This window comes from Heloderma suspectum, chromosome 5 (genome assembly GCF_057233095.1).
Source record: "Heloderma suspectum isolate Gila_16-S chromosome 5, 16-S_ref, whole genome shotgun sequence".
Classification (NCBI taxonomy): domain Eukaryota; kingdom Metazoa; phylum Chordata; class Lepidosauria; order Squamata; family Helodermatidae; genus Heloderma; species Heloderma suspectum.
This window is the reverse complement of record NC_139462.1, coordinates 126436679-126460885: the sequence shown is the minus strand read 5'-3', so window position 1 is coordinate 126460885 and position 24207 is coordinate 126436679. Positions and strand designations below refer to the sequence as shown.

Here is a 24207-nt window from a genome sequence, read left to right as displayed (position 1 = left end):
TTTGCACGCAATAGGAGCCAAATTAGGCAGAGCAGGAGTACCCACCTTGGCGGGTCCCTTTTATTTTGGGCCTGGGAGGGGGAATTATGCTGATCCCTCAGTTGTCCCTAGGGTCTGATCCCGAATCCCTCCATGGACCTCTCCCATGGGGAAAACGTTAACATGGCTTCTCAATGTGAACTCTGAGGCTGTGTTTCCACCAGTGATTTACTCCAACCTGCCTGCGCCGTGGGGTCTCAGTGGTTCCATGACGTCGTGGCCATTCAGTTCCAGTGTCGCATTTTATCACTGAAAGACCGCTTCTTTTGAGACTGCTTACAGTCTGACTTTTCCTGGTTATGGCGGCTCCGTTGCTGACCTGTTTCCACAACCGCGCAGGGTTCAGTATCATAGTCCTGCCCATGGGACGTGTAGCCTGGCCTCTGTGGGTGTGTTTCTCTGACCTCAGTGACCCAACCCTTTCCCTCCCTGTTTTCCAGAAGTTTCATTGCTGTTTTGGAGCAGGATGCCAGGGACCAACTTTTAAAACATCATTGAAAATAAGCACTAGAACACAGCCCATGACCCCAGTCAAGGGGTGTTTTCTCCCATTGTGCTGAATGAGGCTTGCCCTCTCAGTGACCACAGAAATGGCAGAGAAGCCCCTCAATTGACAGGGCACATATCAAAGCCCTCAGTTATTGAAATGCGATTAAGCGTGATCTCGAGGCTTCGGTCCATTGCCTTAGGACCTAACTCCTTCACAGCTTCCAAATAGAGATCCTGTGCGTTAAAATGGGGGCTGGTTTCGGTCTCTTTCCCACAACTAACCCATTAGTGTCTCAGAAGTAACTCCCATTGCTGAGGATGAGGCTAAGGGGATATCTACACCTCAAGTTTATTGCACGTTCATGGTTGCTCACTCTCTGAATTGTGTGGGTCCGTTACATGATGTTGTCGTTGTCCAGTCATTACTCCACTATTTCCTCCCACCTATCCCGTGTTTTCCTCAAACGGAAAAAATGAGGCATTTTTCCAGATATGCGCAAATGGAGCGCCATGTCCTCCCTGTGTATTTCTCCCCTAGTGTGAATGAAGCGCTGAGTGTGGTTGTTGGGGGCGTGGTCATGATGTTGAAGGTGGTGACGAAGGTCTGATGGGCGCTCAGCCATCTTGGCTCCTCACCATTTTCATCCTGCCCGTTCAAAACAGAGTGGCAGAGCAGCAGTAATGTGCAATGGGAGGGAAAGGGTCAGGAACCCAGGAGTAAGTATTGCAGAACCTGGAGCGTGTGTAATGCCTCTTCACGGAAACATAATGCTATGGGAAGAAAGCATGTGTAAAGGGAATCAGCTGTGATCATAGAATCATAGAATAGTAGGGTTGGAAGGGGCCTACAAGGCCATCGAGTCCAACCCCCTGCTCAATGCAGGAATCCAAGTCAGAGCATCCCTGACAAATGGCTGTCCAGCCTCATCTTGAAGGCCTCCAGTGTGGGAGAGCCCACCACCTCCCCAGGTAATTGGTTCCATTGTCGTATTGCTCTTACAGTCAGGAAGTTTTTCCTGATGTTCAGCCAGAATCTGGCTTCCTGTAACTTGAGCCCATTATTCCGTGTCCTGCACCCTGGGATGATCAAGAAGAGATCCTGGCCTTCCTCTCTGTGACAACCTTTCAAGTACTTGAAGAGTGCTATCAAATTCCCCTCAGTCTTCTCTTCTCAAGGTGAAACATGCCCAGTTATTTCAATCTCTCTTCATAGGGCTTTGTTTCCAGTCCCCTGATCATCGTTGTTGCCCTCCTCTGAACCCTCTCCAGTTTGTCTGCATCCTTCTTAAAGTGTGGTGCCCAGAACTGGACACAGTACTCCAGATGAGGCCTAACCAGTGCTGAGTAGAGGGGAACTAGTACTTCCCAGGATTTGGAAGCGATGCTTCTATGAATGCAGCCCAAAATAGCATTTGCCTTTTTTGCAGCCACATCACATTGTTGGCTCATATTCAGCTTGTGATCGACAACAATTCCAAGATCCTTCTCGCTTGTAGTGTGGTTGAGCCACGTATCCACCGTCTTGTAACTGTGCATTTGGTTTCTTTTTCCTAGGTGCAGAACTTGGCATTTATCCCTATTAAATGGCATTCTGTTGTTTTCTGCCCAGCGCTCCAGTCTATCCAGATCACTTTGAATTTTGTTTCTGTCTTCCAGAGTATTAGCTATCCCGCCCAATTTTGTGTCATCTGCAAATTTGATCAGCATTCCCTGCACCTCCTCCTCCAAGTCATTAATAAAAACGTTGAAGAGCACTGGGCCCAGGACTGAGCCCTGCGGTACCCCACTCGTTACCTCTCCCCAGTTTGAGAAGGTCTCATTGATAAGCACTCTTTGAGTCCGATTCTGTAGCCAACTGTGGATCCACTGGATCGTTGTTTCGTCTAGCCCACTTTGAGCTAGTTTGCTCATCAGGAGATCATGGGGCACTTTGCCGAAAGCTTTGCTGAAGTCGAGGTATATGATGTCTACAGCATTCCCACGGTCTACAAGGGAGGTGACTTGATCAAAAAATGAGATCAGATTTGTCTGGCAGGACTTGTTTTTGACAAATCCATGTTGGCTTCGAGTAATCACGGCATTGTTGTCAAGGTGCTTCCAGATGGATTCCTTTATCACCTGCTCCAGAATGTTCCCAGGGATTGATGTCAGACTGACTGGTCTGTAGTTCCCAGGTTCCTCCTTTTTACCCTTTTTGAAGATAGGGACAATGTTAGCCCTCCTCCAGTCATCTGGGACTTCCCCCGTCCTCCATGATTTCTCAAAGAGAATAGACAGCGGTTCTGAGAGTTCTTCTGCCAGTTCCTTTATGACTCTAGGATGCAGTTCATCTGGCCCTGGAGATTTGAACTCATTCAAAGTAATTAGGTGTTCCTTGACCATATGCCTATCGATCTCAAGCTGCAATCCTGCCCCTTCAGCCTGTACTTTGCCTTTGCTAGGGGGCTCATAGACCCTCTTTTGGGAGAAGACTGAGCCAAAGTAGGAATTGAGCACCTCTGCCTTTTCTTTGTCATCTGTTATCGTTTTGCTATCCTTATTTAATAGCTGAACCACCATTTCTTTCCTCTGCCTTTTACTATGCATGTAGCTGAATAAAGCCTTTTTGTTGTTTTTAACATCCCTTGCTAACCTCAGCTCATTCTCAGCTTTAGCCTTCCTGACGCCATCCCTGCAATTCTGTGCTATCTGCCTGTACTCTTCCTTTGTTGCTTGGCCTTCTTTCCACTTCCTATATGTGTCCTTTTTTGTTTTCAGGTCATCCCTAAGCTTTTTGTGAAGCCACATTGGCTTCTTCTGTTGTCTTCCACCTTTTCTTCTTGTTGGAATTGCTTGTGATTATGCCTTGAGAATTTCCTTTTTTAAAAGCTCCCACCCATCTTGGACTCCTTTTCACGTTAGCGTCGCTTGCCATGGGACCTTCCTGATCATTGTTCTGAGTTTATGAAAATCAGCTTTCCTAAAATCCAGGGTACGCGTTTGACTACACTCAGACTACGCTTTTGCTTCCCTTAGAACCAAGAACTCAAGTACAACATGGTCGCTTTCCCCCAGAGTTCCTATAACTACTACTTTATCCACTAAGCCATCTCTGTTGATTAGGATCAAGTCAAGGATAGCCGATCCTCTAGGTCCTTCCTCTACTTTCTGTAGGAGGAAGTTATCCGCCACACAAGTCAGGAATTTCCTGGAGTGGGAAATTATCCTGCATCTAAAATGGAAGCGGAACCCCCCGTTTTAAATACTGGATTTTAGGCTGGTGTAGAAATCCCCTGAGATTCCCCCTTAATCGAAATGGCACACATTCAAGCCCAATTGCTTAAATGCATTGAAGTGACCAAGTGAGGCTGCAATGAATTGCCTTAGGATGAAAGTACTTAGCAGCTTCATTATAGCTATCCTGCAGGTTACAATGGGGGCTGGATTCTGTCTTTGTCTTTACTACTCTCTTCCCCACAACAAACCCATTAGTGCCTCCTCAGAAGTAACTCCCATTGTGCTGAATGAGGCTTGCCTTTGAATGCCTACATCAGAACTTACTGAGATTCCCCCTCAATTGAAATGGCACACTTTTAAGCCCAATTCCTTAAATGCGATTAAGTGAGATCTCGAGGCGGTCCATTGCCTTAGAACGTAACTCCTCCACAGCTTCCAAATAGAGATCCTGTGTGTTAAAATGGGGGCTGGTTTTGCTCTCTTTCCCACAACAAACCCATTACTGTCTTGTCAGAAGTAACTCCCACTGTGGGCAATGAGGACCTCTGGGTTAAAATGGGGGCTAGTTTCCCTCTTTGTGTTCTCCCCCCCCCACTCTTTCCTAGCACAAGCATGTGTGTGTCTACTCAGAAGTAACTCCCATTGTGCTCAATGAGGCTTGCTCCTGAAATGCAGGTGCATCTGGACTTTCAAGGGAAAGGAGAAAGTGGGGCGGGGGGGGGGGAGCTTCTCTTCACAGCAAAGTTGATTCCTTTTTAAAAATCCGGCACTCCTCCATTAGCGTCTCCTTCCGTTTTCCGGGAAACAGGGTTGATTGAGGAGGCAGGAGCACTGAAGTTGTGTGAAGGAGAGGGGAAGATGATCCTGGAGGGAGCAGTCAGGCAGAGATGAAAAGATGCACACATAAGCACCCATTTTAGGGGCAACAAGGAAGGTTTAAAGGGGGGGGGATGCTCCAGACACAGTGCTTCGATTTTTCACCACTTCATTAATGCACAACTGTGCTTTAAATCCCCGTTTTAGGGGCAAGAAAGAAAGTTTAAAGGGGGGGGGGGTGTTCCAGACACAGCGCTTTGATTTTTCGCTCCTTCTCTAAAGGAAAACAAAAGGGCTGGGAAGGCAAGGAGGAGACTGGCCAGAGTGGGGAAACTTCAGTGGAGCAGAGGGGGCGAGGGAGGGGGGAATCGGAAACAGGAGGAGGCGGGAAAACAGATGGGGTAAGCAGACCCAACCCACTCTAAGAAGGCTCCACCCAGCCATTAAGATAATAACTTGATTAGGGCTCCGTGGAAACAGTGCAGCCCACCAGGGTACAACGATGATAGACTGGGTCCTTTTGGGACATGGAAACATGTGTGAGAGGAAATGTGCTTGGGGAAGCAGCGCAACAAAGTTGGAAAAGAAGTGAAAACAATAGTGTGGAAACACCCCCTCCCCCGAGTCGTATCAGAAGCAATGAGGTGTGAGGCTCCATTTTCCTATCTCTGCACTTAGAGCAAATAATGGGAGGGGCAAAGGATGCTCTGATAGGGCAGGGGCTGAAAAGGGGCGGGCCTTTCGCGTGGTCCGCTTTTACTTCCCCTCTAAACCCTTCACTTCCCATTGGCTTCCCGGCCTGCCTACCGTTCCTCCTCTCCGCCTACTTCTGCGGCTCATGGCTGGCAGTCGGGCTTGGCTGGGGTGCGACAGCCAGCGGGACCTGGGGCTCCCTGCCCCCTGCCTTGAAAGGCGGGCTCAGCCACTGGCAGGGGGCCGGGGTGTGCAAACAGGCCTGCCCTTGAGCCGGGCGCTCACTGCACAGCCAGCAGCGTACCTGTATTGCCAAAGTGATTTGGTTCTTGATTTTATCCAACATAAGGCAGATCAAGGCAGGCAGCTGTCATAAGGCTTTATCGGCCAACATAAATATTACAAAATAGGCCCACTGGGTTTTACCCATGCCATATATGACCACCAGCAATTCATTCAACTGGTCCCCAATTATGGTGTGTCCCCCGGGCAAAGGCATGATACCTTCTTTCCCTTGGTGGACTGGGTCTCTTTCCAGGTTGTAGTCATAGCACCGCTCCTGGTTCCATGGTCTGGAATCCCAGAGGCAAGGAGGAGAGAGGCGGCAGTGACGCCAGCAGCTTGTGGTGGCGGACTCTCCTGCCAGGCACCCGCTGGCACCCTCCCTCGCTGCTCCTCCAGCTGTCTTTTATGGGCCAGAGCAGGGCCTCGCAGCAGTCTGTCCCTAGGCTTAGTCCATCCCACCTGTGCTGACTGCCGACACTTGTGGGAAATGCAGCATCGCCACCCAGTCCTAGCAGTCTCTGCTTAAAGGGATATTCCCATGGTTGCTCATAGCAAGCAGCCCTATAGCTTGGCAGCTTGAAGGAGCTGCTGTGTCAAAGCTTTTTCCTCAGGAGGAAAGGCATGAAGGGAAGCAGTGACAGGTCACACCTGACTCCTCAAAGTGCAATTCATCTTCTGGTTGGTTCCCAATACACTGCCGCCTTCAGCAGGGAGAATGTGACCTGGGCGAGCGGCGCTGGTGGGCGTGGGCGCAGAAGGCCGGGCAGGCCGCCTGCCCTACCCCAAGGCTCAGCTTGAGAAGGGGCGCTTCTCAGTAGAGGTCAGTGGAAATGGGGAGAGGTCCTTTGGCCATGTGCAGAGCACAGGGCTCTATTTCAGCTACGGCTCTCCTGCGTGCAACTCCAAAACTAGCTCTAACTTTATGACCTGGTTCACACGTCACAGCAGCAAATTATGGGTTATTTAAGCCAAGGTTTGCCAGAGATGCACAGAGCATGTGAGCCGTTTCTGGTTTCAAAAACAGTTTACAGACCTAACCTACGATTTGTTTTACGGTTAACACTGGGTTGTTTAACATGGTTTGCATGTCACATAACAACCTACAAATGGGGCATTCATAGGTTGTTTTTCAAACTGGAGCCAGCTTGCCTGTGGTTCGCGCACTCCACATGTACCCAGCAAATTATGGATTAACCCACAATTTGCCGCCATGAAGTACAAACACCCCCTCCCCTCCTGAGTGCAATCCTGGAACATACAATTAAACAAGGAAGAATAGCCATCCAGTGAGTGCCTTCCCTTCACCATTCATCACTGTCCTAGGCTTACAGATCAAAAAGAGTAAGTTCTAGAGAGACCTTTTCTTTTTGAGATTAGCATGTTTGGCATCTTGCTCACTTTAGTTGAATTATAACCAATTAAATTTAACACTTAAATTTAAACATAGTGTTATTGGGAGAAAAAGTGGTAGATGCTCTAAACAGTGGATGCTCTAAAAGCAGTTTAGTCGTGCACGAATCATAACTGCAAGCCTTCCTTATATTTTGGCTCAGTTCTGCTAGAAATGGACAAATGTAAAACTTACTATGGAACTACAGGGTTGTCATCTTTTCTTTCCCTAGAAGTGCCCCTGTACCTTTAAGACACGTGTGCACAACCTGTGGACCCCAAGGCCTTAACTGTGCCCCATTCACCACCACCAAATTCCCTCCTCCAGCTTTCCTCATACAGATTGGCTGGCAGCCCCTCACCCAGTATCACATGTTGCCCTCACGGCCAAAAAGGTTGTGTATCTCTGCATTAAGACGTGGATGCTGGGCAGAAATTCAACATGTGCAGTGAGAGGAAAAGGTGTGTCTTGTGCTTGTCATGCATGTTTTTAAAACATAGCCTTACCAGAAGAGAACACTGACAACTTAAAAAAATCAATTAATCAAAAATCCTATTCTAAAGATATGCATCTGTTCTAAGACTAAACTATATCATCTGTCTGCTGCATATTCAGGTTTGTTAAATTTGCAAATAGCAATCCTGCCTCCCCCCACAAGTGGCTCTATGCCAAAGAGCTGTGGAAAAAGCAAAACAATATATAAAAAAACAAGGTACAGCTTTCCTTGTCATTCCATCTTCATGGGTTGTGTCCACTGTTAGTCCTATTTAGAGTAGACCCACTGAAATGAATGGGAATTAAGTTGGTCATTTCAGTGGGTCTGCTCTCAAGTTTTGCTCCTAGAGTTTTCCAGTTAGTTTTCTCTTCTGGTGACACACAAGTGTAAACTTCAGATAAGTTAATGTCACCTATTGTGGTTTGAATAGATTTCAGGGATTAGACCTGATAGACAGAGTGCCTGAAGAACTATGGACGGAGGTCCGTAACATTGTTCAGGAGGCAGCAACGAAATCCATCCCAAAGAAAAAGAAATGCAAGAAAGCAAAGTGGCTGTCTGAGGAGGCTTTACAAGTAGCTCACGAAAGAAGGGAAGTGAAAAGCAAGGGAGAAAGGGGAAGATATACCCAACTGAACGCAGAGTTCCAGAGAATAGCAAGGAGAGACAAGAAGGCCTTCTTAAATGAACAATGCAAAGAAATCGAGGAAAACAACAGAATGGGAAAGACTAGAGATCTCTTCAAGAAAATTGGAGATCTCAAGGGAACGTTTTGTGCAAAGACAGGCATGATAAAGGACAAAGAAGGCAGGGACCTAACAGAAGCAGATGAGATTAAGAAGAGGTGGCAAGAATACACAGAAGAACTATACAGGAAAGATCTGAATGTCCCTGATAGCCATGATAGTGCGGTCACTGAACTTGAGCCGGACATCCTCGAGAGTGAAGTCAAGTGGGCCTTAGGAAGCATTAGTAACAACAAAGCTAGCGGAGATGACAGTATTCCAGCCGAACTATATAAAATCCTAAAAGATGATGCTGTTAAAGTGCTGCATTCAATATGTCAACATATCTGGAACACTCAACAGTGGCCACAAGACTGGAAAAGGTCAGTTTACATTCCAATTCCAAAGAAGGGCAACGCCAAAGAGTGTTCAAACTACCGCACAATTGCGCTCATTTCACATGCCAGCAAGGTGATGCTCAAAATCCTACAAGCTAGGCTTCAGCAGTATGCGAACCGAGAACTACCGGAAGTACAAGCTGGGTTTCGAAGAGGCAGAGGAACTAGAGATCAAATCGCCAACATTCGCTGCATCATGGAGAAAGCAAGAGAATTCCAGAAAAACGTCTATTTCTGCTTCATTGACTACGCTAAAACCTTTGATTGTGTGGATCACAACAAACTGTGGCAAATTCTTAAAGTGATGGGAGTACCAGACCACCTTACCTGTCTCCTGAGAAACCTGTACGAGGGTCAAGAAGCAACAGTAAGAACCAGACATGGAACAACCGATTGGTTCAAAATTGGGAAAGGAGTACGACAAGGCTGCATATTGTCACCCTGCTTATTTAACTTATATGCAGAGTACATCATGAGAAATGCCGGGTTGGATGAATCAGAGGTCGGAATTAAGATTGCTGGGAGAATTATCAACAACCTCCGATATGCAGACGATACCACCCTAATGGCAGAAAGCGAAGAGGATCTCAAGAGCCTCTTGTTGAGGGTGAAAGAGGAGAGTGCAAAAGCTGGTTTGAAACTCAACATTAAAAAAACTAAGATCATGGCATCTGGCCCCATCACTTCCTGGCATATAGAAGGGGAAGAAATGGAAGCAGTGACAGATTTTACTTTCTTGGGCTCCAAGATCACCGCAGATGGTGACTGTAGCCATGAAATTAAAAGACGCTTGCTCCTGGGGAGGAAAGCTATGGCCAACCTAGACAGCATAGTAAGAAGCAGAGACATCACCTTGCTGACAAAGGTCCGTCTAATCAAAGCTATGGTTTTCCCAGTAGTAATGTATGGCTGTGAGAGCTGGACTATAAGGAAGGCTGAGCGCAGAAGAATTGATGCTTTCGAACTGTGGTGCTGGAGAAGACTCTTACGAGTCCCCTGGACTGCAAGGAGGTCAAATCAGTCCATCCTAAAGGAAATCAACCCTGAGTGCTCATTGGAAGGACAGATAATGAAGCTGAAGCTCCAATATTTTGGCCACCTAATGCGAAGAGAAAACTCCCTGGAAAAGACCCTGATGCTGGGAAAGACTGAAGGCCAAAGGAGAAGGGGACGGCAGAGGATGAGATGGCTAGATAGCATCACGGATGCAATGAATATGAACTTGAGCACGCTCCGGGAGAGAGCGCAGGACAGGAAGGCCTGGCGTGCTATGGTCCATGGGGTCACGAAGAGTCGGACACGACTGAACGACTGAACAACAACAACATTGTGGTTTGTATGCACTGTAGTTTGGAAGTGGAATGCAAAGCAGCGGCCTGAATTGCCTTATCAGCTCTATTGTTCCCACATGAAATTGGGTCAGTGTCTTTGGAGTGGCCTTTGCAATGCATGATGGAAATGGCTTCGGGACACCAGGCTGGGACACTGCTCATGATTGGGTGCAATGGATGTGCTTCTTCAAACTGAATGAAACTTCTTCACACGTTTCATTCATTTCTTACAATAGTCCATGGTCAATGAACGAGCGTAGGCAGAGTCCTCATATTCGGGAGGTGAGGACATCAATTTCATTGGCCTGTTGGTGATAATTTCATACGGAGACATGTGGTGTTTTCTGTTTGGGGCGGCCCTCATAGACATTTTGCTCTTCAGTATCCCATTTGTTCTCTCTACATTTCCCAAACTTTGGGAAGTGATAAGGATGGTGAAAGTGTTGGGTAATGTTCATCACTTTGTTTCAAGTAGGAGTTACAAAGTTCAAAAATTTCTTAGTGACTGTGGTAGCATCTGCCCTCCTGCTAGGGGATGCCTTTACCTCCATCCAGAAAACAGGCACACAATTTCTAACACATATTCAAAATATATGAATATAAGCTGCACGTTTAATAATAGCAATGGAAGATGGCAGGAGAACTGCTTCTAACAAATCTGAAATGTATTTCTATGTTAATGGGGGTTCCTGCAGAAGCCATGAACCCTCTCTCTTTCTCATAATTGACCAAGATCATGAACTACTCTAAAAGCATATTGTGAATCAGTGGAAATATTTACAGTTAACTCTTCAGATAATAGACATGCTTTAGTCAGGGCTATGAGTTCTATTTGAGCTGAAGCAACTGTGGGTAGTGGGCTGCTTTCAATGAGCTCAAAAGGTGTCACAATATTGTACCCAGCAACAAAATTACCAGTTTGGTCATGCATACAGGACTCATCAATAAAGAGTTCTCAATCAGAGTTTTGAAATGGAATGTCAGATAAGTCAGGACGGCACAAAGTTTCAAGTTGAATTAGGGATGTACGAATCTCTTACCTGCCTCCGTTCTGGGGATCCGCCGTGGTGGGGAGGCGATCCGTCCCTTCCCCCCCGGAATCCTCCCTGGCTGGCTCTGTTCTGCGGCGAGTCCACAGAGCTGCCAGCTGGGGCCACCCGCAGCCAGTCCTCCATCAGCTGCCGGGCTGCGGCCGCAAATGGCGGCTGCCGTAGCGGCCCTCATTTGCGTCCCTGCGTTGCTGTGATAGGTTATGTATATATTTATGTAGCCTATCACGGCAATGAGCAGGGATGCAAATAGAGTCTGCTATGCCATTTGCATCCCTGCTCTTTTCGTGATAGGCTACATAAATATATACGTAACCTATCACGGCAACGCAGGGACGCAAATGGCGTAGCGGCTGCCATTTGCATCCCTGCGTTAGCCGTGATAGGTTACGTATATATTTACGTAGCCTATCACAAAAACAGCAGGGAAGCAAATGGCATAGCGGACGCTATTTGCGTCCCTGCTCTTTGCCGTGATAGGCTACGTAAATACTTACGTAGCCTATCATGGCTAACGGAGCGAGGGAAATGGCGGCCGCAGACTGGGGCCGCCATTTGCACCTGCAGATGAGGGCAGAGGACAGCCGACAAAAGGTAGGGTCCGTCCCGGGGAGGTTTCGCAGGGTGGTGGTGGGGATTGCTCCGTTCTGCCATGGACTCCAGGGGGCTGGATTCTAAAGAATCCGGCCTCACCGGAGTCCGTGGCGGAATTCTCTAACATCCCTAAGTTGAACAGCTTGCAAGCGTGGGCAAGGAACTCCCTTCTCAGACGAGAGTCAGCACAGACATCAACAGTTTCTGACCCCAGAGCAACGAGTTCATCCACCCGAGCGGAGAGGCCAGCTGACTCAAAGCACTCACAAGGAGCCACAACAGCACAGTCAGAAATACATCTGCACATGCTCAGAGACCAAACTATACAGCAACAGCACAAACCAAAGGAGCAATTCAGTATACACTTCCCACATCAATGGAACAAAGCACACATTCCGAAGCAACCCACCAACTTGAACCTTCCAGTTTTGGTACATCCTAACCCATCAACGATTTGTGGTTATCAGTTCTATACACAAAGCAACTCCTCTCACTCCCTGTGCAACTCTTGCCTGACCTTCATTAGTTCACTATGCTTTGCAACATTTCTATTACACTCTGGTTTTCTACAATCCTCTACTCCAGCTTTCCCCAACCTGGTGCCACTTTCTGTGTACTTCTTACCGGTGACTTTCAGCAAAAGTTTACACTCACTTTGACTATATAAAAATCCCATTTTTATCACAACAATTTCAGCACATATAGTATCTCTCCACAAACATTCAGTTTTACTTGCAATTCTTTTGTTCAAAAATATCTTCTTTTCTGGTAAACACACAAGTTGAGCCTAAGCTACAATTTTGCCTTTCTCATACTGTATGGTATATGCTAATTTGTAACACGTTTTTACAATAGCACAATTCAGCACACGCTCTTGGCAAAGCCTGTGCTTGGGCTTCTTTTAAGCCTGACTAAACTGAAATAACATGAGATTGTCTTCATCTCTAAAATTCTAAAGGACTTTATTTTTCTGTATTAAGTTCATTTATTTTTTCTTCTTCAAGAATCTTTCTAGGATGCTAGCTGGGAATCAGTCTTTCCTTTGGAGGCCTCCTTTAACCAGTTAAACATGCAGATCACCAGCTATGAGGTGTTCTGCTGCCGCGGCTTCTTAAGGCTCCTCTGAGATGGACAATTTTGTCCTTATCAAAGGTTCCTTCAGTTGGAAACTGTTTACTGAGATTGTCTCTTGCAAGTTCACTTCTGATACTGTGTGCACATAAAACATGCTGAGGTGCCTTTTGGGAGGAACAGAAACAGGGTGCGCCTTTGAACCAACAGACCCCATGGAATGTGAACAGAGAGACATACAGTCCTCGGCAGGATGCCCGTCCGAGACCACAGGCTCACCAGGACGTACCCAGTTTTGCCACCAGACATAATCACACAACAGTGGACACTTTCTTTTCTATACACCAAGCTTTAACCCTTCACTTGTCTTTTCTGGAAATTAGGCTGTGAAGTCACTTAGCCTTCTTGCTATACTTCTTTTTAAAGCTGCTTTCTAACAGCTGGATTGGCAGCCATCCCTTAGCCTGCACCCCTTCATCTTAAGACACACACTTAACACTTAGGGATTGAACATTCATTCTTCTCAAACCTTTATCATTCACACACCACAGCACTGGTTTGATTTTCACACATTCTGGAATTTTGTTTTGAATTCTCTGTCTCAATATATCTAGCACACTTCTTTGCTTTGCCTGTTTCTGACGTGTTATTTCAGCAAAGCTAGAAGGTGATCAGCCAAAGGGGCTGCTTTGTCTGTTTCAAATGGATCGAGCTTGCAAGTCAATGACGTGATATTCCACCAGGCCTAGTGGAATTTCTCCAATGACTTAACACGTTAAATTCAGACAATCTTATTTTTCTTTTCTTTTCTTTTCTTTTCTTTTCTTTTCTTTTCTCTCATTCTTCCAGTTGTACAATGTTTGGTTTTTGAGATCTCTAGCATTTTCGAAAGTATAATAATAATCTATTTGTTCGGGTTTTGAGTCCTCAAGGATTTTTCTGAGATTGGACAACTTGTCCAGGGCGAAATAGGGATGTCAGAGAATTCTGCCCAGATTTTAAATGGCATCGAATTCTGACAAATCCGGTCTGTAGAATCCTCCTCGGAACGGGGCGGCCAGGTCGACCCAGACCAGAGCTCATGTGGACCCAATTTTTTTTCTCCGCCAAAGGGCGGATTTTTTGAAAATAATTACGAAAATAAAAACGTAAATTGGAAATGGAGGAAGAAAGACTGTGAACGTCTTTACCCTTTTTACGAGGCATTTTCCGGAGGCTTTCTTTTGCTGGGGCTGAGTCATCCACGGAAATCCTCCATCTTTTCTGTTTATTGTCTGTGGAGGTGAGGTGAGGTGAGGTCCGGTGAGGTGAGGTGAGGTCAAGTCAGGACAGCTCCAGTGAGGTCAGCTGAGGTGAGGTCAGGTGAGGAGGTTAGGACAGCTCAGGTGAGGTCAGGTGACCAGAAGTTACGTGGGGAATCCCTGCGAAGGGCTTTACTCTTACGGAGACCAAGGGCGCGTGGAAATAATTTTTCAGCAGGAATTACAAAAGTATTTATATAAGTTCCGGAGCCGGAAAAAAAACCGGGGGGGGGGAATCCAGGGCAGGTGGACGGTGGAACAGGGCGGCCCTCGGCTCTCCGGAATGGATGGTGGGGAATCCGTACACCCCTAGGGCGAAAGAGCCCTCTGGGGCTACTGCACAGTTTCAGGCGAACCTGAAGTATATGACGGCCAGGTGGTCTGGCACAGGCTTTGTGCCACTGATTTGCTAAATCCTGCCGTTCCTCCCTTGCGTCCCCAATTCTTCAGATTACATTCTAGAGGAGTCAAAGCCTTTTTACTATTTCCTGAGCCCATTTTGGCTCTCATCTTTTCCCTTCCTTTCTCACAAGTTTCTTGTAGGTTTCGCTCCTTTCACCCCTACGCAATGAGAGAGTCAGTGGTTGCCTCTGGTATGTGTCCCCAGGACCAACCTTCAGTTTGGAAAGACCACCTCTGCTCTGCTTTGTTAAAGTACCTTTAGCTCAGCTTTTTAGATTATTCTGGGTTGGCGCTCTATGAGCCCTTAACTGCCAAGTGAGCGGCCCAGTGATTCAGAAGTGGTGGTTCCTAGAGGCAACCTGGTAAAAGACCCACAGTGTACACTTAACACAAAACACAGACAACAGTCCTCACGTGGAAGGTTCTATCGCACGGCCAGCCGATTGGAGAAAGATCAAATGTTTGTCTCTTCGGTCTGTCCACAGGAGTCTCCACTGATCATCCCGCTGGCCCACCGGCACAAGACCCACAGGCAACACTGACTGTGTGCATACGCTGGTGTTGTCTGAGTCTGGGCAGCGTGGCGATGATTGACCTGGAAGACTCCTGACTAGCTTGCCACAACTGTTGTGGGAAACTTTCTTTAGTTTCCTCTGGCCGACACCCAGGTGGGAGTAAGATAAAAACAAGACCGAAGGAAAACAAAGGCAGAAGAAAAACAAAGACCGAAGGAAAACACCCAGTAGGGTGTTCTTTGGATTCCAAGCTAATTCAAGGCAAAGATAAAAAGAAGGCAAGGAATGTTTCTGTGTCGCAGCACAGAGCTTTTATACAATCAAGCATTGCATCAGAAACATTCTCATTGATAAACTTTTCCCACCTTATCAGGGGTAAGCTCATTGGCTATATCACTTGAATGAAATGCGCTGTGCTGACTCATCTGCGGTGTACATGATGCGTCTGCTTTAAGATAATGGTGTTGTCTAACTCACTCAATCATTGTGAGATCAAGGCAGCCATAAAAAATTTAGGTCAAGCAAGCCATTTTCTCATCAGTTGGAATTCCAGATCTCAAAGAATTTATCTTACAGGATTTGCTTTCCTGGGGAAGGGCTTCCATGAACCAGAGGTGCTGAACCTCAGGTGTTCAAGCCCCATCCCTCCAGGGTTCCCCAGATGGCCATGCCATGGCCCCCATGGCACCAGGCCCTTCCTGCTCCTCCCTGCCCTGTCCACCCTGACAGTTTGGGGGTCTCCCGGCTTTTGCACATTTCCCACATTCTCAAAGGTTGAGGTGCCCCTTCGAAGGCCGAGTGGCTGGCAGGAAAAGCTGGAAGCTGCCATATGTTGATATTTTGGCCCCACTCCTTTTGCCTTTGGCCCCACCCACCACTGGAATCCCTCCCCCTTCACCAACATTGGATTTGGCCTTCAGGCTGAAAGAGGTTCAGCACCTCTGATCTGATGGATGGCACACTAGCTCAGAAGATCAGCAAATGGACTCTTCAGCCAGGTTACTCAGAAAGGGAGAGAGATGCAGATAAAGGTGTCCCTGTACTTGATGGCTATTAATGCCTGTAGCTCAGCAATCGGAGGCAGAGACACTCAACATTTTACGAGTTTCCCTTCTGGGGCTCTCCCTGGCCAATCAGATCAGGTATCCCTTGGATTTGGTAGGCAGCATCTGGCATGAGGCAGACAGGAAGGCAGTTGCATTTTTTCAGGACTTATGAGTCATCCTGACTCCACTAGTGCCCTGTAGTGCAGGGTGGGCAGAGGCAGATCTCCAGATGTTTTGGACTTCAAGTCCCAGATGCTCCTGCTAGCATGGCCATGGTCAGGAATGAATCATAGAATCATAGAATAGTAGGGTTGGAAGGGGCCTACAAGGCCATTGAGTCCAACCCCCTGCTCAATGTAGGAATCCAAGTCAGAGCATCCCTGACAAATGGCTGTCCAGCCTCGTCTTGAAGGCCTCCAGTGTGGGAGAGCCCACCACCTCCCCAGGTAATTGGTTCCATTGTCGTATTGCTCTTACAGTCAGGAAGTTTTTCCTGATGTTCAGCCGGAATCTGGCTTCCTGGCACTTGAGCCCATTATTCCGTGTCCTGCACTCTGGGATGATCAAGAAGAGATCCTGGCCTTCTTCTCTGTGACAACCTTTCAAGTACTTGAAGAGTGCTATCAAATTCCCCTCAGTCTTCTCTTCTCAAGGTGAAACATGCCCAGTTCTTTCAGTCTCTCTTCATAGGGCTTTGTTTCCAGTCCCCTGATCATCATTGTTGCCCTCCTCTGAACCCTCTCCAGTTTGTCTGCATCCTTCTTAAAGTGTGGTGCCCAGAACTGGACACAGTACTCCAGATGAGGCCTAACCAGTGCTGAGTAGAGGGGAACTAGTACTTCCCAGGATTTGGAAGCGATGCTTCTATGAATGCAGCCCAAAATAGCATTTGCCTTTTTTGCAGCCACATCACATTGTTGGCTCATATTCAGCTTGTGATCGACAGCAATTCCAAGATCCTTCTCGCTTGTAGTGTGGTTGAGCCACGTATCCCCCATCTTGTAACTGTGCATTTGGTTTCTTTTTCCTAGGTGCAGAACTTGGCATTTATCCCTATTAAATGGCATTCTGTTGTCTTCTGCCCAGCGCTCCAGTCTATCCAGATCACTTTGAATTTTGTTTCTGTCTTCCAGAGTATTAGCTATCCCGCCCAATTTTGTGTCATCTGCAAATTTGATCAGCATTCCCTGCACCTCCTCCTCCAAGTCATTAATAAAAATGTTGAAGAGCACTGGGCCCAGGACTGAGCCCTGCGGTACCCCACTCATTACCTCTCCCCAGTTTGAGAAGGTCCCATTGATAAGGACTCTTTGAGTCCGATTCTATAGCCAACTGTGGATCCACCGGATCGTTGTTTCATCTAGCCCACTTTGAGCTAGTTTGCTCATCAGGATATCATGGGGCACTTTGTCGAAAGCTTTGCTGAAGTCGAGGTATATGATGTCTACAGCATTCCCACGGTCTACAAGGGAGGTTACTTGATCAAAAAATGAGATCAGATTTGTCTGGCAGGACTTGTTTTTGACAAATCCATGCTGGGAGTTGAAGCCCAAAACATCTGGAGATTTACTTTCTGGCCACCTGTGCTGCAGTGTACTCATCCTGTCCTATGCGCAGATGCTGGAGAAAATCAGAGTAGAGTTGACTGGGCCTATCACACGAGCCTGGCCCTAGGGAAATCCAGAGGGGCTTGAGCAACTCTCAGCCCTTGCTGTCTGGCAACAGAAAACTGCCAGCAAGGGAAGACTTGCCTCCATCACAGTCATACAGGTCCTCAGTGGGAGCAGCTGCCTAGTAGCTGGTGGCCGAAAGCACTAAAGAAGACCAAAATCGAAGGCAAGAAGTAGCTGACGATTTTCATCCGACCAGACCAGTTGTGGTTTTAGAAACTATCTGGTTGTGCATGGTGGCCTTTAGATTAAAGTTAGTGGCTGAATCAGTTTAGCTGCTTTCTCTGTTTGTAGGACATGGTCTCTGTAACTGGTGGTTTTAATAATGTGCCTGGGTGATTCAGTACTGAACTTGGGGAGGGATGGGGGTACCCCTATAGGGTCAGACAAGCCAAGTGAGGGAAAGCACAATTAGACACTATGTGCCTGTTTCCTTTTCTAGCCATTCCCTTAATGGGAAGGTTCCTGGCTGATTTACCAGCTTGCCCTCTAGTCTGTTGGTGCTGTTGCTGAATACCAGTCCAATCCAAAATAGAATCTCTTACTCACACTTTAGTCGTGCAAGAGGGAGCTGACCTGGCTTGTATCACCAAGACCTGGGTGGCAGAACTGGGTATTTAGCACAGCACCAGCATAGGCTAGAGTTTGGGAAGGGGGTGGTGTCACCTATAGAAATTTTACCTCCCTCTCCAAGCCTTCCAGTGTTGAATTTTTGTACCTCGTGGAGCTCTCAGGACTGATTTGGAATTCTGCTGGTTTATCATCCACTCTACTGCCCAGCAGTCTCCCTGCCTGAGCTGACAGAGGTGGTCTGAGATTTGGCGGAGGGGACTATCATCCCCTTCCTGGGCAAGGTGCTTGAGAGAGTGGATGCCACCCAATCCAAGTTGGGTGTTGGAGGTACTGCTTGGTGGAAGTTCTGCTCCTTCTTGACTAGTTCATTCCAGAGAATGGTGCTGTGGGACTGTTGCTCAACCCTTTGGCAGTTATGTTTTGGGGTCCCAGAAGTTTCTGTTCTTTCACGCATGCTATGTAACAGTTACATGAAGCCACTGTGAGAGATCATCTGGAGAGCTGGTTTGAAGTGTCATCAATATGCAGAGAAACCAGCTTTATCCCTCTTCCTCAGCAAATTCAGGTGAGGCTGTGGGTGTCCTGAATCCATGCCTGGGCGCAGTAATGGACTGGTTGTGGGCCAATAAACTGAAACTCAATCAAGACAAGATGGAGATACTGTTGGTGTGGTGGTTTGTCCGCCCAGATGATTGGTGTTCTGGAATGGGGCACACTCCCTAAGGATCAGGTCTGCAGTTTGGGGGTGATTATTGTTCCAGCTTTGTCACTAGGGGCTGAAGTGACCATGTGGCTCAAAGTGCCTTTCATCCACTTTGGTTGGCATGACAAGTGCAACTCTGCCTAGAGACAGCCTGTTACAGTTTCCTATGCTTTGGTAACCTCCCATTTAGATTACTGCAATGTGTTGTATGTTGAGCTGCCTTTGAAAACAATCCTGAAACTGCAGTTGGTCCAAAATAGGAATTGTTAACTGGGACTAGGCAATTCGATTATATTATGGTGGTGCGTTATCAGCTGCACTGATTATATTATACCAGTGCGTTATCAGCTGCACTGACTTCCATTCTGTTTCTTGAAAGTCTTGGTTTTGATCTTTAAAGCCCTCAACAGTTTGGGATAAGGGTACCCAAAAGATTGCTGTCTCCCACTTACACCTATTCAAGCCCTGAGATCCTTTTCAGAGGCCCTATTCTGAGCACTCCTGCCAACCAAGTGAAGTTAGGTAGAGAGCCTTCTCAGTGGTGGCACCGCAGCGGTGGAATGCCCTGCCCAGAGAGGCCACATATATGGTCATTTTGGCACCAAGTGAAACTGTTTTTTTATTCTCCCAGGCCTTTTAAAATCTGTGATCTTAACATTTTGAATGGTAACTGTTGTGTATTTTTCATCATCCTGTGAAACTGCCTTTATTTCTTTCCCTGTTGATAACTTTTATGTTGCAATTTGTTGTGTTATTGTGGTATTGGAATTTGATATTGTATTATTTTATGCTTGAGAGTCACCCAAAGAACAATGGTACTGGGTGGCCTATATAATGCAGGTCCGGCGGCAGGGATCGGCATGGTGGGGTGGCTGCTAAGGGCAAATGGGCTCAGAAGGGCCCATCCTTGACCATGCCAATCACTAATCCCAGTGGGGTGGGCAGGCAGCAGCATCCTGAAGGGGAGCCAAGATGGTGCATAGCTCTACTTCGTGCCTGTCCCTTGCCTTCCTCCTCCTCTTGCACCACCATTTTACCCACCACATCTTCCTCCTCCAGCATTTCACATGGCCGGCCTTCCAGCCTGCCTGCCTCTTCTGCTACTGCTGGTGCTGCCTCCTCCTCCCCACTCCCTACAAGGGGGGAGGGGCATTGGCAGCACCATGCTTGAGAGCACCCTGAACTCTGCTGCCAGGCCTGTATAAATGCCATAAATCAATACCTGAATAAACCTGGCACTACAGGGACACCATGTTATTTCTGTTCCTGATACCATAATATTATTACCAAGATCTTTTGTAAGCCACTTTGAGAGCATCATGAGGCTATAAACAGGATATAATTATAAATGTGAAGTGCTTTGAACTCTAATGTATTAAATATTTGGGTAAGGATAACAACAAAAGGGGTGCCTTTCAGAGGAATGTATTTAATAATATTCAGTGTAAACAACAATAGAACTTTGTACAGTGCTCTAGATAATGTACAGCAGCATTCATGAAAAAACAATGGTCATTCATCCTCTTCTTCTCCTTCCTCCCCTGAGCTACTGCAGATGTAAAGTGAAGAAAGAATTACATTAAAATGCATCCACTTAACTGGATTTCCTCCCAGTGAATCTGGCAAACTTTTCTTCAGTGACATTACTATAGCAGACTGGAAACTGTAACCCAGCATCTCTGTTCTGGTCTCCAGGCTTCTTTCAATGGAGAATCCAAGAGAACTAGCAGTGAGCTCACCTGAGCATGTTGTCAACACAAGGATTATTCTGAGTCTTGGCAAGAGCCAAAAGCCATGTGACATCCATGCTGAATTGTCACTATTTTCTTTCCTGTCAGGGCCCCCTCTGTACCTTTTAGTGGCTGAATGACATGCAGAAATTTAATGCACATTGAATTTCTGTCTGAAAGGCAGCTATTAAAAGTTGTAGGAGCCTTGCCAGAAAAAGGTGGCAACCTGAGAAATTCATGCAGAGTGGTGCACATGGAAAAGAGAGTTGAAACGTAAACATGAATATGCTGCTAAAAACAAATGGCTCCTTTGCACAATTTGTACTGAAATGTTTGATATTTCAGCACTTGAAGGACAAAAACCTTCCTACAAAATAGAATAATCTAAAATCTATTGTGAGGTAGGCAACATAGTGCCAAGGGCACAAATACACCTCTGGACACCTTTCTTGGTGCCTGTCAAAGTGCCCGACCCTCCCACTTTTTTTTTTTTTAATTAACACATTTTCTTACTGTGAGCTTGGTTTGCTGTGAAACAGGTTTCTTTTGGTGCTGAAAACTATGGATTCAAAGGAATGGTTTAGTGTATTGGGGCTCAGACCCTACTTCTGCCTTTTACTCAGTCCTTTGGGCATGTTACTTGTTCTTTGCCATGCCTCCCATGGCAACCGTTTTGTGGTAGTGCTCATTGCAGTTTCTCAAATTGCCAAATGTGCCCACAATCCAAAAAGATTGCCTGCAGCTGATCTAAATCCCTGATTTAGTTTTTAACAAGTAAATAAATATATTACAAAAATCCTTTGCAAAATTCAGTGTCTTCTTAAGATGGTAAATCTGCAGATGCATTCCAGAACACCTCTAAACAAGGAGTTTGAGGGTGCAGCCCTATAAATCCTTGCTGGCTGGGGAATGCTGGGATTTGTAGACTTTTTCTCTGCCTAAACATGCCTAGGATAGCGCCCTAAAAGAAACTCAGGGTTGGACACCATTACTTACGGTTTCTTTGAAGCACCTTCAGTTCCTTCCTCTTCCTCTTCTGCACCTGAAGACCTGATGACAAAGAGTGAAAAGCAGACATTAAGGAGAGCTGCTGTCACTGCAGCTGTTCAATAGATTTCGCCCCTTATCACCTGTACAGACTGCTCTAGATCTTTCCTTTCCCATGGTGTATCCCTCCTCCCTAGCAATTGCCTCTATCACTGTAGCCCTTTTCTTCCTAAAGAGCATTATCTTTACATCTGCTTTCCCCCACCCCTAAATTGCAGGCGCAGAACAAAACTGCAGAGAATGGGGAGCCCTTCACCCAATGCCCTGCTGCCTTCCATCCCTCCTCTGCAGCTAGTAACTTTTATTTTAGTAACTTTTGTCACTTTTACAAGGCTGCAAAAAGGGTGCTGCTTGGCCAGGTCCAGACCCACCACTAGGCAAAGTGAGTAGGCCACCTCAGGCAGCTGATTTTGGGTGTCATGAAAGGACAACAAATGGTTAGTTATTTAGGGCACAATACTATCTAGATAGGTGTCCACCTCCAAACTCGGAGGCGACTGCCTATCCAAAGCAGGGCAGGAGAAGCATGGAGGGGATCGTCCCCTCCGTGCTCCTCCTGCCCTGCTTTTTCTGCTAGACAGCCGATTGCAGCTGTCTAGCCACAGGAGTAGGGATGGCAGAGAAATCTGCCACAGACTCCAATGAGGCCCTGAAGTCTTTAGAATCCGGCCCCCCGGAGTCCGTGGCGGAATGGACTACTCCCCCTCCCAATCCTCCCCGGACGGACCCTATCTGCTGCTCACCAGCCCGGGTCAATCCGCTGCTGCTGTCCGTCCACTGCCCCGGACTGCGGCCACAAATGGCATCCGGCAGAAGGGACGCCATTTGTGTCCCTGCTCTTTGCCATGAGAGGCTACGTGAATATTTATGTAGCCTATCACCGAAAAGAGCAGGGACGCAAATGGCGTCCCTACGCCGGACACCATTTGCGGCCGCAGCCTGGCAGCAGATGGAAGTCCAGCTGCGAATGGGCCCGGCCGGCAGCTCCATGGACTTGCCGTGGAGCGGAGCCGGCCAGGCAGGATTCCGGGGGGAGGGACGGATCGCCTCCCCACACCCTGCGGATGCCTGGACTGGAACAGTGAGTGGGTTTGGGACACCCCTACACAGGAGCACAGAGCGGGGAAGGAGGTTGCTGTATGACACATTGGATGTGTCATAAAGGCAACTACGCTCTCCCCACCCTGGAACACCCCCAGCCACGCCCCTTTCCGGCCGCTCCGCACTCCTCTTGCGAGCACAGAGGACGGGGCTGTTCTGCACTGCCTCCGAGGCAGCATGGAAGCGGGGGGAAGTCGGTTCTCCGGGAACTGACCTCAAAGCGCGGGCTCCGAGGTCAGTTCCCAGATAACAGCATATTCTATGGCTGTCTGGCTGCTGTCTAGCAGCCATAGGATTGCTCCCTTAATTGATTATTATTGGACTTTTACTGCCAAGGCGAGGGAAAGGTGCTTGTGTGACCCCCTGGCTCAGGTGCCAAAACAACTTGGCCAGCCTTGGGTCCTCCTGGGGGAGGGGGATGTTCTGCTCTGCCTCAGGACATGCTGTCTTCAGCCAGCCCCGTTACAGAGCACCATTTGGATTCCAATGGTCTGGAAGTAGAATTGCTATTCTCTTGCAGCTTGAAGCCGATGGAGTGCTGCCAAGTCACCCATACCTGGAAGCATCCTCAAGCTCATCTCATTTCAGAATGCTCTTTAAAACAGAAGACTGTTCAGTTGTACTGGATTGGAATGGAGCCTGGATTTTCACTACCACTGAGACATCCCATCAGAGAGACCTGGGTTGCGGGACTCAAAGCACACTTCCCAGGCCCATCTTACCTAACTAGGGTTGCCTTGCCACTCATTTTCTGCTGATGTCTTGTAGGGAATAGATCCACTTTTTTAAAAAGGGGAAATAAGCGTGGTGCAGAGCATCCTACATTAAGTTTGTCTTGGGGTGTGTGTAATATAGGACATGTTAATTTGCATTTGCTGTGAAAATTAGTGGTCTTTAAAATAGTATAGTGATCTGGCAATCATACCCTAGTTGGTTGCCATATTTGTTGTTGTTTATTCGGTCAGTCGCTTCTGACTCTTCGTGACTTCATGGACCAGCCCACACCAGAGCTTCCTGTTGGCCGTCGACACCCCCAGCTCCCCCAAGGTCAAGACTATCACCTCCAGAATATCATCCATCCATCTTGCCCTTGGTCGGCCCCTCTTTCTTTTGCCTTCCCCTTTCCCTAGCATCAGCATCTTCTCCAGGGTATCCTGTCTTCTCACGATGTGGCCAAAGTACTTCAGTTTTGCCTTTAATATCATTCCCTCAAGTGAGCAGTCTAGCTTTATTTCCTGGACTATGGACTGGTTTGATCTTCTTGCAATCCAAGGCACTCTCAGAATTTTCCTCCAGCACCACAGTTCAAAAGCATCTATCTTCCTTCGCTCAGCCTTCCTTATGGTCCAGCTCTCGCAGCCATAGGTTACTACGGGGAATACCATTGCTTTAACTATGCGGACCTTTGTTGTGTGATGTCTCTGCTCTTCACTATTTTATCAAGATTTGTCATTGCTCGCCTCCCAAGAAGTAAACGTCTTCTGATTTCCTGGCTGCAGTCAGCATCTGCAGTACTCTTTGCGCCTA

General features: G+C 47.3%; 1 protein-coding gene across 1 annotated transcript in view; it reads right to left on the bottom strand.

The window, feature by feature from the left end:
• Positions 1 to 20212: 20212 nt before the first annotated feature.
• Positions 20213 to 24207, bottom strand: part of LOC146344393 (leucine-rich repeat-containing protein 37A2-like) — a 50430-nt gene continuing 46435 nt past the window's right edge. The window contains exons 17-18 of the mRNA XM_084860370.1: positions 21529 to 21582; positions 20213 to 20351 (exon numbers count right to left, since the gene is read on the bottom strand). Coding sequence (XP_084716496.1) covers positions 20315 to 20351; positions 21529 to 21582 — 91 coding nt within the window. The 3' untranslated portion in view covers positions 20213 to 20314. The remainder of the gene's footprint in view (positions 20352 to 21528; positions 21583 to 24207) is intronic.